General features: G+C 47.9%; 1 protein-coding gene across 11 annotated transcripts in view; it reads left to right on the plus strand.

Annotated features, from left to right (window-relative positions):
- Positions 1–12,849, plus strand: part of KDM5C (lysine demethylase 5C) — a 30,995-nt gene extending 18,146 nt beyond the window's left edge. For 4 of the 11 annotated variants that reach the window (XM_088834023.1, XM_088834020.1, XM_088834022.1 and 1 more), the window contains 14 exons: positions 1,099–1,218; positions 1,329–1,523; positions 5,761–5,942; positions 6,032–6,156; positions 6,284–6,467; positions 7,043–7,148; positions 8,111–8,469; positions 9,064–9,202; positions 9,687–9,866; positions 10,012–10,149; positions 10,333–10,932; positions 11,212–11,290; positions 11,425–11,624; positions 11,730–12,849. In XM_088834023.1, the coding sequence (XP_088690149.1) occupies positions 1,099–1,218; positions 1,329–1,523; positions 5,761–5,942; positions 6,032–6,156; positions 6,284–6,467; positions 7,043–7,148; positions 8,111–8,469; positions 9,064–9,202; positions 9,687–9,866; positions 10,012–10,149; positions 10,333–10,932; positions 11,212–11,290; positions 11,425–11,624; positions 11,730–12,089 (2,967 nt within the window). In that variant the 3' untranslated portion in view covers positions 12,090–12,849. The remainder of the gene's footprint in view (positions 1–1,098; positions 1,219–1,328; positions 1,524–5,760; positions 5,943–6,031; positions 6,157–6,283; positions 6,468–7,042; positions 7,149–8,110; positions 8,470–9,063; positions 9,203–9,686; positions 9,867–10,011; positions 10,150–10,332; positions 10,933–11,211; positions 11,291–11,424; positions 11,625–11,729) is intronic. The other 7 variants (XM_088834024.1, XM_055437523.2, XM_055437522.2 and 4 more) reach the window with 3 other exon arrangements.
- Positions 12,850–15,280: the final 2,431 nt, after the last annotated feature.

Raw genomic sequence — 15,280 nt, forward strand, 5'->3', positions numbered from 1 at the left:
TTTCCAGAATCAAAGGGCCTACCCAGTACATGAATGAGAATAGATCCACACCAAGGTGTATCTGGTGAATTTTTATATCAAACACTGGGACCAGAAAACTCGTACAAGCTTTCTGAGAGAGAAAACTGGTTTCATTCAAAACATTACAAATCAGAATGGCTTCAAACTTTCAAAAGCAACGTTGGAATCCAGAACCCTAGAACCATGCCTTCAAAATGATTTTTAACTTAGAATTTTATATGTGCAGTCAAATTATCAAGTGTGAGAGTAGAAGAGAGATTTTTCTAAATTCTTCCCACTGTTTCTCAGGAAGCTGTTGGATGACGTGCTTTAATTAAGCACAGCAAAGAAATAAACCAAGAAAGAGGAAGACATGGGATCTAGGAAACAGGAAATCTGTCATGGAAGAGTGACAATCCAGGGAGGACATCTGGTCCCAATTGTAACAGATCATAAGGCTCTATGAGAAATTGGTACAGAAAGGTGAAAAGTGATAGAGCTTTACATTTGTAAAAAAGGTTGGGATTAAATTACTAATACATGCATAGAAAACTAAGCAAATTGAGAAACAGAAGGCTATTTTTAATATAGTCTTGAGGCATGATGTTTAGAATTGTTAAGGTGAATGCCGAAATAATCAGAAGAGGTGAAAACCAGTGGCTCTAGGAAGTGGAAAATGGCAGGGCCTGCTGCTTTTATAACAGATCTTGTAGAACCACTTGGTGTAAAACTGCTTACATGACTGGTAACAAAAATTGTTACTGAGAAAGGAATGGCCAGTTTAATGGAAAGTTATATTTTGAGTTTTTATAAAAATTATTAAGGAAGTTAAAATATTTTGGTATATTTCCTGCTTTTGACTCAAATTCTCTTTTTTTTAAATTAATTAACTTATTTTATTTGGAGGCTAATTACAGTATTTCCTGTCGTCACAAATCAAAACCTTGAGAACAGAGATCAATGGTCCTCTCTGTTGGAGTTGGAGGGTCTGGGAATCTGTTGTCAGACTGTTCCTGAGACTTTCCTTCCTCTCCTTGAGGAGGTTTCTGTAGACTATGGAAAACTTTTATCTCAGCGATTTTGGCTTTTCTTCCTCAGGTTGTCCGCACAAACCAGTGTGCAGGAGAATTCGTCATTACCTTCCCTCGTGCTTACCACAGTGGCTTTAACCAAGGCTACAACTTTGCTGAGGCTGTCAACTTTTGCACTGCTGACTGGGTGAGTCTGGAGTGTGATGGGGGTGGCAAGGAGAAGCAGGAGGGTGGTAGGGAAGCTGATGCACCATTGCCTCCAGACTTGGCTGTACTCAACCTTGAACCTGACCACAGCTGCCAGCTGGGCGCCAGTGCATTGAGCACTACCGCCGACTCCGAAGATATTGTGTCTTCTCCCATGAGGAGCTCATCTGCAAGATGGCTGCTTGTCCAGAGAAGCTGGACCTGAACCTAGCAGCAGCTGTGCATAAGGAGATGTTCATCATGGTGCAGGAGGAGCGGCGTCTACGAAAGGCCCTGCTGGAGAAGGTGGGTGGTGGGGAGAGTGCACAGGATTGGGTACCCTAGTCTGGCAGAGGTAGGGAGAGGAAGAAGTAGTAGTAACCTCTACTCTTGGGAAGTACTGAAAAGAACTAGACACATGTAAGTTGGAAACTACTTTCCATTCTCTACCATTTACTAATAACTATTGGCAAGTTAATTTACTTGACTGAGCATTAGCAAGCATCCCCATCTGAAAAAAAATGGAGATTATAATAGTGCTTATCTTTTTGGATAGTTGAGTGGATTTAAAATGTTAAGTGGGCTTCCCAGGTGGCTCAGATGGTGAAATGTCTGCCTGCAATGAGGGAGACCCAGGTTCGATCCCTGGGTCAGGAAGATCCCCTGGAGAAGGAAGTGGCAACCCACTCCAGTACTTTTCCCTGGAAAATTCCATGGATGGAGGAGCCTGGTAGGCTACAGTCTATGGGGTCGCAAAGAGTCGGACATGACTGAGCAACTTTACTTTCACTTTCTTTTCTTTCAAGGTGTTAAGTAAGTGACCCATAGCAGGTGCTGGTATAGCTGCTATTCATGATTATTTAAATAACCCAATAAGACCAACTGACATAACGAAATCCCCACTTGCTGGTAAGCTGGACAACCTTTTCAGGTTACCTAACTTCTCATAATCTCACTCTCCCACTCTATAAAATGGAATAAATACCTAACTTGCGAGGTGGTTGTAAAGCTTGAGTAAGGTGATTTATGTCAAAGCATCTATTACTGCACTTTCAGTGTAGCAGCTGCTATTATTGATAATATTAATACATGAACAAAATAATTGAAATATGGAATATTAAGAAATGCCATTTCATTGCAATTCAAATGGTTTAGCAGTTCAGATTGGGTTAGTGTTATTGAGTAGAAGGCAGATAGATTCCTCATAACATATCAGTTTTGTTTGAAGGTGAGTGGGACTGCTGTTCATGTAGTTTAACTGCCTTCTTAAAGCTCCAAACTTGCTTGGTTAGGGAATTGATTTAGTGAGAGTGCTCCATAGGATGACAAAAGCATGCTGGTCCTGAGGAATCCCAAGCTGGATCCCTTTTTTTTAAATAAGGAAATTTAGGCTAATATTTTCTTATTTTAAAGCTCATTTATAACTTTCCTATGAGCATGGGCTATAAGAATTGCAGCTTTGGTAAGTGTTGGAAGTCTGGGGCCTATCAGTCTGTGGTAGTAGTTGATGGACTTTTCTAGGCATCATTTTTTCTCTCTGTTCAGTGCTGTTATTAAATGATGACTTTGGGGCTGTGCTAGGCTACAGGAAGGAGCCAAAGTAAGGTGGGAAAAAGTAGATGTTCCCATACTAACACTCAGAATTCTCTACATTTGGCCCTTACCTAAGAGTAGAATCCTATAACCCCTAGTCTCAAAATTCTGTAAAAGATTGTGTGTCTGTGTTTGAGTCCTTTTCTAGCGAGAGGGCTCAAATTCTGTAAAAGATTGTGTGTGTGTGTGTGTGTGTGTTTGTGTATATGTTTGAGTCCTTTTCTAGCAAGAGGGCTTATAGCTTACATCCAGTTCTCTAAGGAGTCCATGATCCAAGAATACCTAGGGGCTTCATCCTAAGAGCAGCATTCTCTAGCTTCATGTTCAAAATAGGCTGTAGTCAGATTCTCACTTTGTGCAAGTTACTCTCTCTAAGACTTTGACATAGGCCTGTGAAATATGTGTCTTTATCTGAAAATTACCTAATATCAGTAAATATTTGTTGAGTGCCTGTTTTTCCCCTCCTATAGTCATCATGTTATACATTAGACTCCCCCCAAATCTATTTATTTTCTAACTGGAAGCTTGTGTCCTTTGACCAGCATCTTCCTATTTTCCAACCTCCCTAGCCCTTGGCCACCACCATTCTACTCTGTTTCTTTTTTGTTTTGTTCGGCCATGCTGCAAGCCAGCTTGCAGGATCTCAGTCCCCCCACCAGGGGTTGAACCCAGGGCATGGCAGTGAAAACCTGGAATTCTAACCACTAGGCAACCAGGGAACTCCTACTACTCTGTTTTTAGGAGTTTGGCTTTTTTAGATTCCACATATAAGTGATACTCTGATATTTGTCTTTTTTGTCTGATTGTTTGACTTAGTATAATGCCCTCGAGGTCCATCTGTGTTGTCATAAATGGCTGTCTTCCTTATGGCTGAGTAATACATATTCCATTATATGTATATGTACATACACACATACATACACCACATCATCTTTATCCATTCATCCATTTATGGACTCTTAGGTTATTTCCGTATCTTGGCTATTGTGAATAATGCTGTAGTGAACATGGGACTGCAGATATCTTTTTGAGATCCTAGTTTCATTTCCTTTGGAGTATACCCAGAAGAGGGATTGCTGGATCATATGGTTAATTCTATTTTTAATTTTTTGAGAAACCTTCATACTGTTTTCCAAAGTGGATGTACCATTTTGTATTCCTACCACAGTGCACAAAGTTTCCTTTGTCTCCACATTCTTTCCAACACGTATCTCTTTTCTTTTTGATGATAAGCCATTCTGACAGGTGGGAGGTGATATTATGGTTTTGATTTGCATTTTCCTGATGGTTAGTGATGTACATTTTTTCATGTACCTATTAGCCATTTGTATGTCTTCTTTGGAAAAACATCTTTTGAGGTCCTCTGCCCAGTTCTTATTCAGGAGTTTGGGATTTTGCTGTTGAGTTTTATGAGTCCTTTATATACTTTGGATGTTAACTGTTTATCATATAGATAGTTTGCAAATATTTTTTCCCATTCCATGGGTTGCCTTTTCATTTTGTTGATAATTTCTTTTGCTGTGCAGATGCTTTTTAGTTTGATATAGTTCCACTTATTTATTTTTGCTCTTGTTGCTTGTGCTTTTTAAAGATACCATGTACAAGAAATCATTGCCCACACCAATGTTCAGGAACATTTTCCCTATATTTTCTTCTAGGAGTTTTATGGTTTCATTTCTTAGTTTTAAGTTTTTAATCTATTTCAAGTTAATTTTCATGAGTGATATAAAGGTCCAGTTTCATTTTTCTACATGTGATTATCCAGTTTTCCCAGCACCATTTATTGAAGAGACTATCGTTTCCCCACTGAGTATTCTTGATTCCCTTGTCAAATATTAGTTGAGTGTATGTATGAGAGTTTATTTTTGGGCTTACCATTGGTTTATGTGTCTATTTTTATGTCATTACCATACTGTTTTGATTACTACAGCTTTGTAATATAGTTTGAAATCAAGAAACTTGATACCTCCAGCTTTGTTTTTCTTTCTCAAGGTTTCTTTGACTGTTGAGGGCCTTTTGTGGTTCCACTATTCTAAGTGCTAAGATACTTTTCTAGGTCCTTAGTGACTTTACCTTTGTTAATCCTCATAACAACCTAGTGAGGATAGTACCATAGTCTCCATTTTACAAAATAGGGAAACTGAAACCCAGAGAGGTTTAAATAATTTACTCTATATCAACATGGCTAGATTTGTAATGTGCAATGGACTCATATGAGCAGGGTTTGTAATGTGCAGAGCACATTTGTAGCAGGGTGGGATTTGTAATGTGCGATGGACTTACACAGAAGTTAGGTCAGTACAGAAGACAAAAACTGTTAGAATCAAAATTTCTCTCTAAAATCCCCCAAATTGCCCATAATGTATAGCATTATATTGTCTTTCAGTTACTCCAAGATAGCTTGCTTTTCCTCCATTTTTGGAGTGGATTGCTTTTTCTTCATCTAATCAATGGATAAAGTCATTGGCTTAGGTTTGGAAATTTAAACACTGGATACAAGCACATAGAGTTTATTTCTCTCAAGTTATAGATGTGTATGCAGTGTGCTGCTAAAGCAGCCAGCACAGTGCCTAGAACACAGTGGGCACTGAGTGCCTGGAAGCTAGCATTATTCCCCAGTACACGACACTTGTCTTGGCCACTTCCACATATTGCCATCTCTCTGGTGCCTTGGTCCACACTTTTCTCACCTTCTCTCACCCCTAAGGCCCTTTCTTCTAATCTGAAACTTACTTGACTTTTCTTCCTCTCAACCTACATTGATCTTACCTTGCTTCATATGATTACCCAGCTTTGAGAGTCTGGACTTCACAGAGGCAGTGTGATCTGTGGAGTTTTGTCTCCTTCATAGCTCTTAGCACAGATTTGAGTCTTTAACGTGGAGCTCATTAATGGCTGAGTTAGGGGTTTCTGCAGCCCTGTTCTGGTTCTATATAATGAACACCCCCAGGGCATCACCGAAGCTGAGCGAGAAGCTTTTGAGCTGCTCCCGGATGATGAACGCCAGTGCATCAAGTGCAAGACCACGTGCTTTCTATCAGCCCTAGCCTGCTATGACTGCCCTGACGGCCTTGTCTGCCTTTCCCACATCAATGATCTCTGCAAGTGCTCTAGTAGCCGGCAATACTTGAGGTGAGCAGGGGGCCTACCTGGAGGAAGTGGGCTGAGGAGGGGGATGTAGAACTGGGCCAGATGTGCTCTTCCCTGCCCTCTTCCTGTAGGTATCGGTACACCTTGGATGAGCTCCCTGCCATGCTCCATAAGCTGAAGGTCCGAGCTGAGTCCTTTGACACATGGGCCAACAAAGTGCGAGTGGCCCTGGAGGTGGAGGATGGGCGGAAGCGCAGTGAGTGATGGGGGGACGGAGGGACTCCACAGGCAAGTTCTATTCCCTTTTCTTCTGTACCCTCCACCCCCTTCCTCTGCCTTTACTCAATACTGCCTACTCCTTGCTGCTCTTATTCTCTCTCCAGGCCTTGAAGAGCTGAGGGCACTAGAGTCAGAGGCCCGTGAGCGGAGGTTTCCTAACAGTGAGCTGCTGCAGCGACTAAAGAACTGCCTGAGTGAGGCAGAGGCTTGCGTGTCCCGGGCCCTGGGGCTGGTCAGCGGCCAGGAAGCTGGGTATGGCAGCGTGAGGCATTGGGCACAGATTGCCTGGTGAGGAATGAGCACCTTAGGAAGAGGACTGTTGGCGGGGGGTGGTGGTGAACTCTTATGAGTACCATTAGCAGGTGACATCAACAGGAAGCTGACAAGCACTGCCGTTGGAGGAATTGGGGAGGCAAGGAGGCCAGGCAGCTAGAACGGAGGGGAGTACCTCAGTGCTAAGAAAGCTAGGATTGTTTCTTTTTATCAGTACCTGAAGGTACTGATTTCAGACAGGCTGAGGTCAGGGAGTTGTGGGAGGTTTAGGGATAAGAAAAGGACACAGAAGCATACACTTAATATGAGTTCACAGTAGAATATGGATTATAATTGTCCAGCTTCTGTTTCCATCAATTTCTAAGCTTTCTCCACCAAATAAATCCTATATTCCTCTCTTCTAATTCTTTCCCCTCATCATATGAACATGCATGTATCTTAAAACTCTCTCTCTAACCTGGGCATTTGCAGGGAACTGTGAAGTATGAGAGTTCAAGGTGGGCATGTATGAGGAAAGGTGTTGGGCCTTAGTACAGAGATGGAGGGAGGGGACTGGGTTGGACTTGAAACCTACATGTGAAACTCCATAGCCCCCACAGGATGGCTGGTCTGCAGATGACCCTTGCTGAGCTCCGGGCCTTTCTGGACCAGATGAACAACTTACCTTGTGCTATGCACCAGATTGGGGATGTCAAGGTGAGGAGGGGTAAACTTGGGGTGCTGCTGAGGGTTTAGGGGAGGGGGAGGGGGACCTGAGCAGCAGGCCACTCTTGACTTCTTCCAAAAGTGCCAAGTATTTGGGCAAGACAGGATGCACCTGTGAGTAATAAAGGTAGGAGGCAAAGGGTTTAGCAAACTGCCTGTTAGAAATGGGATTTGAGGGGCAAGTGGCAAGGGTACAGATACAGGATGCATAGTCAAGGAAAGGTTTCCTCTTCAAGGTAGAAGAGGAGAAAGGAAGTAACAAGGGCGTTTGTGGGCCTGGAAAGCTGAGTCAAGTTCAGGAAGGTACAGAAATAGGATGGAAAGAGCAGTGGACACCAGTGTGAGTGTGGAGACTGTGAGAAGGCCAAGCGTAACAGAACATTTTTAGGACAGAGGGTCTCCTGATGATATACATCAGAATCCTCTGGGCGCTTAAATAAAGCATAGACTCCTACTGCTGCTGCTTAGTCACTTCAGTCCTGTTTGACTTTGTGCGATCCTATGGACTGTAGCCCGCCAGGCTCCTCTATCCATAGAATTCTCCAGTTAAAAGTACTGGAGTGGGTTGCGGTTGCCATTCCCTCCTCCAGGGGATCTTCCCAACCCAGGGATCAAACCTAGGTCTCCTGCATTGCAGGCAGATTCTTTACCACTGAGCCACCAGGGAAGCCCTTTAGACTCCTGACCAATCCCTATTAAGAATCTCAAGGAGTGGACCCAGAGATCTGCGTTTTAACAAATGTCCCAGGGTATTTAGTGGGCAGTGAATATTAGGAACCACTGCTTAGGGCCTGGCGAAGGAAGAGTGCCTAGACCGTGCTAGGTTCTCTTCCCAAATACTGAAGGTAAGTATTATACTGAAGGTAAGAAGGTAAGTAGGGCAGAGGTATGTGGTAGTGAGACCTCTGTGTGGGCTCTGCTGAGGAGTTTGTTTTTTGTTTGTGTCCTGATAGGGTATTCTGGAACAGGTGGAAGCCTACCAAGCTGAGGCCTGTGAAGCTCTGGCTTCATTGCCGTCCAGTCCAGGGCTCCTGCAGTCTCTGCTGGAGAGAGGGCAGCAGCTCGGAGTGGAGGTACCTGAAGCCCAGCAGCTCCAGCGGCAGGTGGAACAGGCACAATGGCTGGATGAGGTTAAACGCACACTGGCCCCCTCAGCCCGAAGAGGCACCCTGGCTGTCATGCGGGGACTATTGGTAGCAGGTGCCAGTGTGGCCCCTAGCCCTGCTGTGGACAAGGCCCAGGCCGAACTGCAGGAGCTACTGACCATTGCCGAACGCTGGGAGGAGAAGGCCCATCTCTGCCTGGAGGCCAGGTAGGTCCAGCTTCTTCCCCTCCCTGCTCTACTGCATCCTTCAGAGTTTAGCAGAGAAGCTGAAGATGATTCCCATGGGTGGCCTTGGGCACCAGACTCCTGTGTTGGTGTATTGACTATCCTATCCTCCCCTTTTTTGTTTAACTCTGTATTACACATAGAGGCAGAGATAGTCTTACGGAGAAACAAAGATGGACAAATACAGAGCTATATAGAGGACTAGCTCCACAGGCTGACATGTGCACACAGTCATGAGGAGTACCAACAAGCAGATGAACACCTGTCAGTAGAAAGACCCCACACATGGGACGGTCTGACAAACTGCAACTCCCAGATTAATACTACAGATTGTGTGTGTAGGCGCTGCCAGCAGGCGGACAGACTGGTGGACAAGCAGAGCATGGGGATACAGCGGAAGTTTGGTCCATGAAATCTGGAACAAGCAGAGGCTGACAGCCACTTGTAGGCAGAATACAAGCAAGTAGGCCCAAGTGGCAGCCACAGGGGCTCATGCTGCTATACCCGGAAGTCAAGCTGGGCTTCCGGTCACGGAGACCATCCCAGACTGAGGCCTCTTTTTTTCCCTACCTTTAGGCAGAAGCACCCACCAGCCACGCTTGAGGCCATAATTCATGAGGCAGAAAACATCCCTGTTCACCTGCCCAACATCCAGGCTCTCAAGGAGGCTCTTGCTAAGGCCCGGGCTTGGATTGCTGATGTGGACGAGATCCAAGTGAGGACCCTGTTGCCCCACCCACCCTTCACCCCAGATCTTCAGTCCAGATGGGAGAGGTGTCATACACTGCGTTGTTCTGGCTTGAGCTGGGTTGGCTAGAGCGAGGAAGGGGGCATAGCACGTCGTGAGGAGGCAAAACGTGCTTGGTGAGCATTGTGAAGAAAGGTTGCGAGGCTGGCCTGAGGGAAGATAGGATGCTGGTTAAGATGAGAATAGTAGGGGCAGGGAGGCTAAAAGAGGCCAACCACAACAACATAACTGGTCTGCTGGTCCTGGGGACTGCCTGGATATCTGGAGGCTGAGCCAGTGGATGTAGGAGTTGGAGGAGAGAGCCAGGTAGACATACCTTCCTTAGGATGAGCCTGTTTTCTTCTGGCTCAAGACTGTGAGTCCAGTCCATCTTCCCAATTCAGGGCCAGGGACAGAGTAGCATCAGTAGATGTTGGCGAGTTGAATTGAGCTTTCTCTTGCCCTGTCCCAGAATGGTGATCACTACCCCTGCCTGGATGACTTGGAGGGTCTGGTGGCTGTGGGCCGGGACCTACCTGTGGGGTTGGAGGAACTGAGACAGCTAGAGCTGCAGGTACTGACGGCGCACTCCTGGAGGGAGAAGGCCTCCAAGACCTTCCTCAAGAAGAATTCTTGCTACACTCTGCTGGAGGTGAGGCCTGGAATCCTGACCCACAGCCTCTCCTGCCTCTGGCCCAGATGTTGTGAGACAGCTCATGTGAGAGCATGGGTTCTGGGGCTTTGGGTATGGGAAGGAGGGGAAGCCCAGACATTCCCTCTCTGCCTGCCTGCTTCAGGTGCTCTGCCCGTGTGCAGACGCTGGCTCAGACAGCACCAAGCGCAGCCGTTGGATGGAGAAGGAGCTGGGGTTGTATAAATCTGACACAGAGCTGCTCGGGCTATCTGCGCAGGACCTCAGGGACCCAGGCTCTGTGGTAAGGAGCTTAGGCCCAGATGGGGAGAAGAGTCTGGCAATGATAGTGTCTGAGCCTGGTGACCATGGGCAGACTGCTTACTCCCTGTGCATCAGTTCTCCTGGTTTGGGAGTGGGGTGTTCATGGTGCCAGAGAAGGAGGGTTGGGGTGCTGACCTCTCCTCCCATGTCCTGGGCCCGGCAGATCGTGGCCTTCAAGGAGGGGGAACAGAAAGAGAAGGAGGGAATCCTGCAGCTACGTCGCACCAACTCCACCAAACCCAGTCCACTGGCATCATCGACCACAGCTTCCTCTGCAACCTCCATCTGTGTGTGTGGGCAGGTGCCAGCTGGGGTGGGAGCTCTGCAGTGTGACCTGTGTCAGGACTGGTTCCATGGGCGATGTGTGTCGGTACCCCGCCTCCTCAGTTCCCCAAGGCCCAGTCCCACCCCATCCCCACTGCTGGCCTGGTGGGAGTGGGACACCAAATTCCTGTGTCCGCTGTGCATGCGCTCACGGCGCCCACGCCTGGAGACCATCTTGGCACTGCTGGTAGCGCTGCAGAGACTGCCTGTGCGGCTGCCTGAGGGTGAGGCCCTGCAGTGCCTCACAGAGAGGGCCATCAGCTGGCAAGGCCGTGCAAGGCAGGCTCTGGCCTCTGAGGATGTGACTGCTCTGTTGGGACGGCTGGCTGAGCTTCGCCAGCGGCTGCAGGCTGAACCCAGGCCCGAGGAGCCCCCTACCTACCCTTCAGCCCCTGCCTCTGACCCTCTCAGAGAAGGCAGTGGCAAGGATATGCCTAAGGTGAGCTGTGCAGCCCAGCTCTTTCACCCTCAAATTCCTGTCTCCTAGCCCTTGCCCTTACTTAGGCTCCAGCCCTACCCCTGCTCTCTGACTTTTGGTCTCCTTTGGCCTGGCCTTCTTGCCCCATTCTGCCTCCTCTCCAGATCCCTGTAATGCTCAAAGCTGGCAGCCTGTGTCTGCCCTTCTCCCGGAGGTGGAGGGTCCCAAGTCTGAAGCTGGGGGGCAGCAGTAGGACCTGGTTCTTCAGTTACCACTACCTTTTCTTGATCTCTTTGGCAGGTGCAAGGGTTGCTAGAGAATGGAGACAGCATGACCAGTCCTGAGAAGGTAGCCCCGGGGGAGGGCTCAGGTAAGAGAGGTAGGTCTAAGTGTGGGTAGGCTCTTAGTGGATCTCACCAGAGTGATCCCTGTGGTCCTTAGCTCTGTCGTGGTAGGGGGCAGGGGTATAACCAGGAGTAGCCTCTAACCCAACCTGTCCCTGCAACCCCCCAGACCTGGAGCTGCTGTCGTCGCTGTTGCCACGGTTGACTGGCCCTGTGTTGGAGCTGCCTGAGGCAACCCGGGCCCCACTAGAGGAGCTCATGTTGGAGGGGGACTTGCTTGAGGTGACCCTGGATGAGAACCAGAGCATCTGGCAGCTGCTGCAGGCTGGGCAGCCTCCAGACATGGAGCGGATCCACACACTTCTGGAGGTGAGGACAGGTCATGTGCAGAGCTGGGAGGTCAGGCGGAGCAGGCAAAAGGAGCCCAGGCCTGACCACTTGTGCTGCACCTCTTTTTGCCTGTTGTGATCACAGCTGGAGAAGGCAGAGCGCCATGGGAGCCGAGCACGGGGCCGGGCACTGGAGAGGCGGCGGCGGCGGAAAGCAGATCGGGGTGGGGAGGGTGATGACCCAACTCGAGAGGAGCTAGAGCCAAAGAGGGTACGGAGCTCAGGGCCAGAGGCCGAGGAGGCCCAGGAGGAGGAGGAGCTAGAGGAGGAGACTGGGGGTGAGGGCCCACCCCCACCCCTGCCCACCATTGACAGCCCCAGCACCCAGGAGAATGGCTTGGAGCCTGCACTAGGGGCCAGTTCAGGCTCCTCGGGCGCTTTCCCCACTTTGACTCCCCGGCTGCATGTGCCCTGCCCACAGCAGCCGCCTCAGCAACAGTTGTGACAGTGGCTGAGCCTAGCACAGACCCCAACAGAGACCCCTTGGCCTCAAGGATCCTCTTTCTGACCATCAAGCCTGCTTCTTGGGAGGTGGGCGAGTAGGGGGGATGACCACCCCAGCCCACCCCTGAGTCCCTTGACTTTTATATTCTGACTCCAAGGTATTGTTCAGACCTCAGCTCCTGGGGGCTGGCCCCTGGAGTCCCCCTCCCTGGTAGCCTCTAACCAGCATTCCTAGACACCTGAGGCAGATAGACGGATGGGCAGGTGGCAGGGGAGTGGCTGGGGCTGGGCCAGCACCATTCCAGAGAGACAGCCAGTGCATATGCAAACTGGGGGAATCTCCTCTCCTTTCTCTCCCCAGTTGTGGCCCTGGCCAGGCCATGCTACACTAACCTCACCTCCCCCTCTCACTCTTCCTCCTCCTTCCCCCTTCTCCTGCCTCCGTCCCTCCCCTCACCTCCTTCTCCCTTCCCCTGACTTCCACCCAGGAGGAGGAAACTTCACATAGCTGTGCTCACAGTTTATTATTTTAAATAAATTTGGTTGGGGAGCTGAGGAGGGCTCCCTGAGATCTGAAGAAAGCTTTTGGTGCTTGTCCTCATTACCACCTTGACCTTCCTTCCATGACCTGCCCTGTCTCCTTTCCTCCTCCTGGGTTCATGTTGTAATAAAAGAAGATTGTTGGTGTGTAATTAATTTGTTCAAAAGAAAAAGGCAAAACAAGAAACTTGGTTCCAACTGAAGCCTATTTTAATTTTATTTTATTATTTTCCTCTTGTTAGAAATAAAACCCGTAGCAACATTTTTTTGAAACATGTTTCTGAAGTGCATTTCTCTTCGGAAGGTCTCCATCACCTGTCAGTGGAGGAGCTGCAGTGTTGGTGGAACACGAGGGCTGAAGCCAGGGAGCTCTGAGTTCTGACCAGGTTCTCCTTAACCATGGGCAAGACATCTCAGTTCTCCCCCCACTCCACCCCCAAGCCAGTTTTAGCCATCTCCCAAGAGATAGGCCCTGGCACGTAACTCCTGCCACAGCCTCCTCCAACTTTATCCTCCTGTCTACCCTCTTCGAGCCCCTAGAGGGATGGTTTGGGGGCAGGGCTTTACTGAGGTATAATTTACACACAAAATTTACCTGTTTTAAATGTACAGTTCAGTGATTCAAAGGGATGTTTCTATCCTGCTTAAAACCATCCATGATGCGTCATTGCCCTTAAGATACACACGGACACATGGTTGACCCTTAAACAGTGGGTTTGAACTATGAGGGTCCACTTAAAAACTCAGATTCTTTCCAATAAATATGTATTGACACTACTGTACTATACACCATGTGTCAAATCTGCAGATGATATGGAAGACTGGCTTTAAAGTGACATGCAGATTTTTGACTGCACAGGGATCAGTGCTTCCTAACACATACATGTACACACACACCCGTGTAATCTCATTCTGGAATACTTTCCCGTCAGACCCATATGCTGGGTCTTTCAGGGGACCTTCCCTGGTTTTTCTCTACCCTAAAGGGTTTTTCTCTGTGAATGAGGACTAAAGTTAGGTCATTTACAGTCACCAAGTTCACTTTTTTAAAAACAGCATTACTGTAATACATTTTACATACTACACAGGTTTCACCCACTAAAGTATACAATTCAGTGGCTTTGAGTATATTCTAGTTGTATAATCATCACTGCAAAAGGTTTTAGAACATTTTTGTCATTCCAGAAAGAAACTCTACACTTGTTATGCGTCACCCCTCACCCCTTGTCCCCCACTCCTAGGCTACCACTTAATTTATAAGGGTTTGTCTATTTTGGACATATATAAGTGGGATCATACAATATGTGATTCCTTGTGATTGTTCTTTGACTTAGCATAATGGTTTCAAGGTGAGTTCACCTTAAAATATAGATTATTAATGGTGACTTTATATTGGATAGGTTTTTTCCCCTCCTGGGCCCCAAGGTCTTTAAAATGAGGGTGACTAAGGCTCTAAAATCAGAGACCATTACTGGAGTTAGTTAACATGTTTTTAATGGGGGTTTGCAGGCATCTATTATACTGGCAAGAAGACAAACCGCGTTGTGTCAGATTCATAAAGGGATCCTAGTCCCTCCAAAGGCTAAGAACCGCTCTTCGTAGTCCTTAATACTGTGTTCAGAGTCTGCCCATGATGGGAGGATATGGAGGAGGAAGCAAGAGCACTGTCTCGACTGAGCCAGCCCACCAGCATCCCATCATGCCTGGCTCTGCAAGGGCTTTTCTTTCAATGTGCTGCACAGAGGGCTTAAAGGCTAATGGGCAGGCTTTGGTGCGTACCCTGGGAACCCGGAACACTGCCACTCTGCCCTTTCTCATCTGAATGCTCAGTGGGTTCACTTTGCTTCTCATCTTCCCCTTCAAAGACTTCCAGTTGATAGTAACCTAGTGATGAATTGAGAAAGCCCACCCACTTCTAGCAGCTTTGATTGGTTGGGGCTTTGATTTGATATCTGTCTCAGCCCTGCCTCCAGTCTTCCAGCTAGGAGATGGTGGGCTGTGCAAGTAAGGGGAGGCATGGGCCAGTGGACAGCTCTAACTTGGGCTCATTTTGATCCCAGTCCATGGAGAAAACCTGGTTTTTTGTTTGCCCACTTATATGGAATTAAGCATGAAAAGTGGTTGGAGGAGACCACCTGAGAGGAGACTGGGATGTGAAAGCTGGGACAGGGACAGGAAGGGGCTCAGTCTCAGTACTTCACTAACACTCCCACCCGGAGGCAGACCCCAGAACACGTGGTCTAACAGGAGAGGAAGAGTGTGCCTACAACCTGTAGCAGCTCCCCTGCTTGAGAACTTGGCCTAGGCTCAGGCCCTCCAAAGGAAGGGGCTCACCAGTTTCCAGACAGCCTTTCCCATCTTGGCACTGCCCTGCCTCATCCCTCAGTGATGTGGATCCCGTGAGCTCTGCAGGAGAGGTGTTAGCCCCCATCCTGTAAGACCCAGATCAAATACGACCTCTTCCAGAGAGCTTGCTCTGGGTGCAGATGTGTCTCCCTTTTCCAGACTCGCTTAGAAAGGAGTGACTGCCCTGGGGGATTCCAGATGAGTTGAAGGTGGGGAGAAAGAGCACTGGGGAAGCACAGTATCTTCACCTGAAAGTCATTCTTTTTCTGAAGAGACATCACTTTGCAGACAGATTCAGTTTCCCAG

This window comes from Moschus berezovskii, chromosome X (genome assembly GCF_049115385.1).
Source record: "Moschus berezovskii isolate FMDL1 chromosome X, NW_MosBer_1.0, whole genome shotgun sequence".
NCBI classification, from domain to species: Eukaryota; Metazoa; Chordata; class Mammalia; order Artiodactyla; family Moschidae; genus Moschus; species Moschus berezovskii.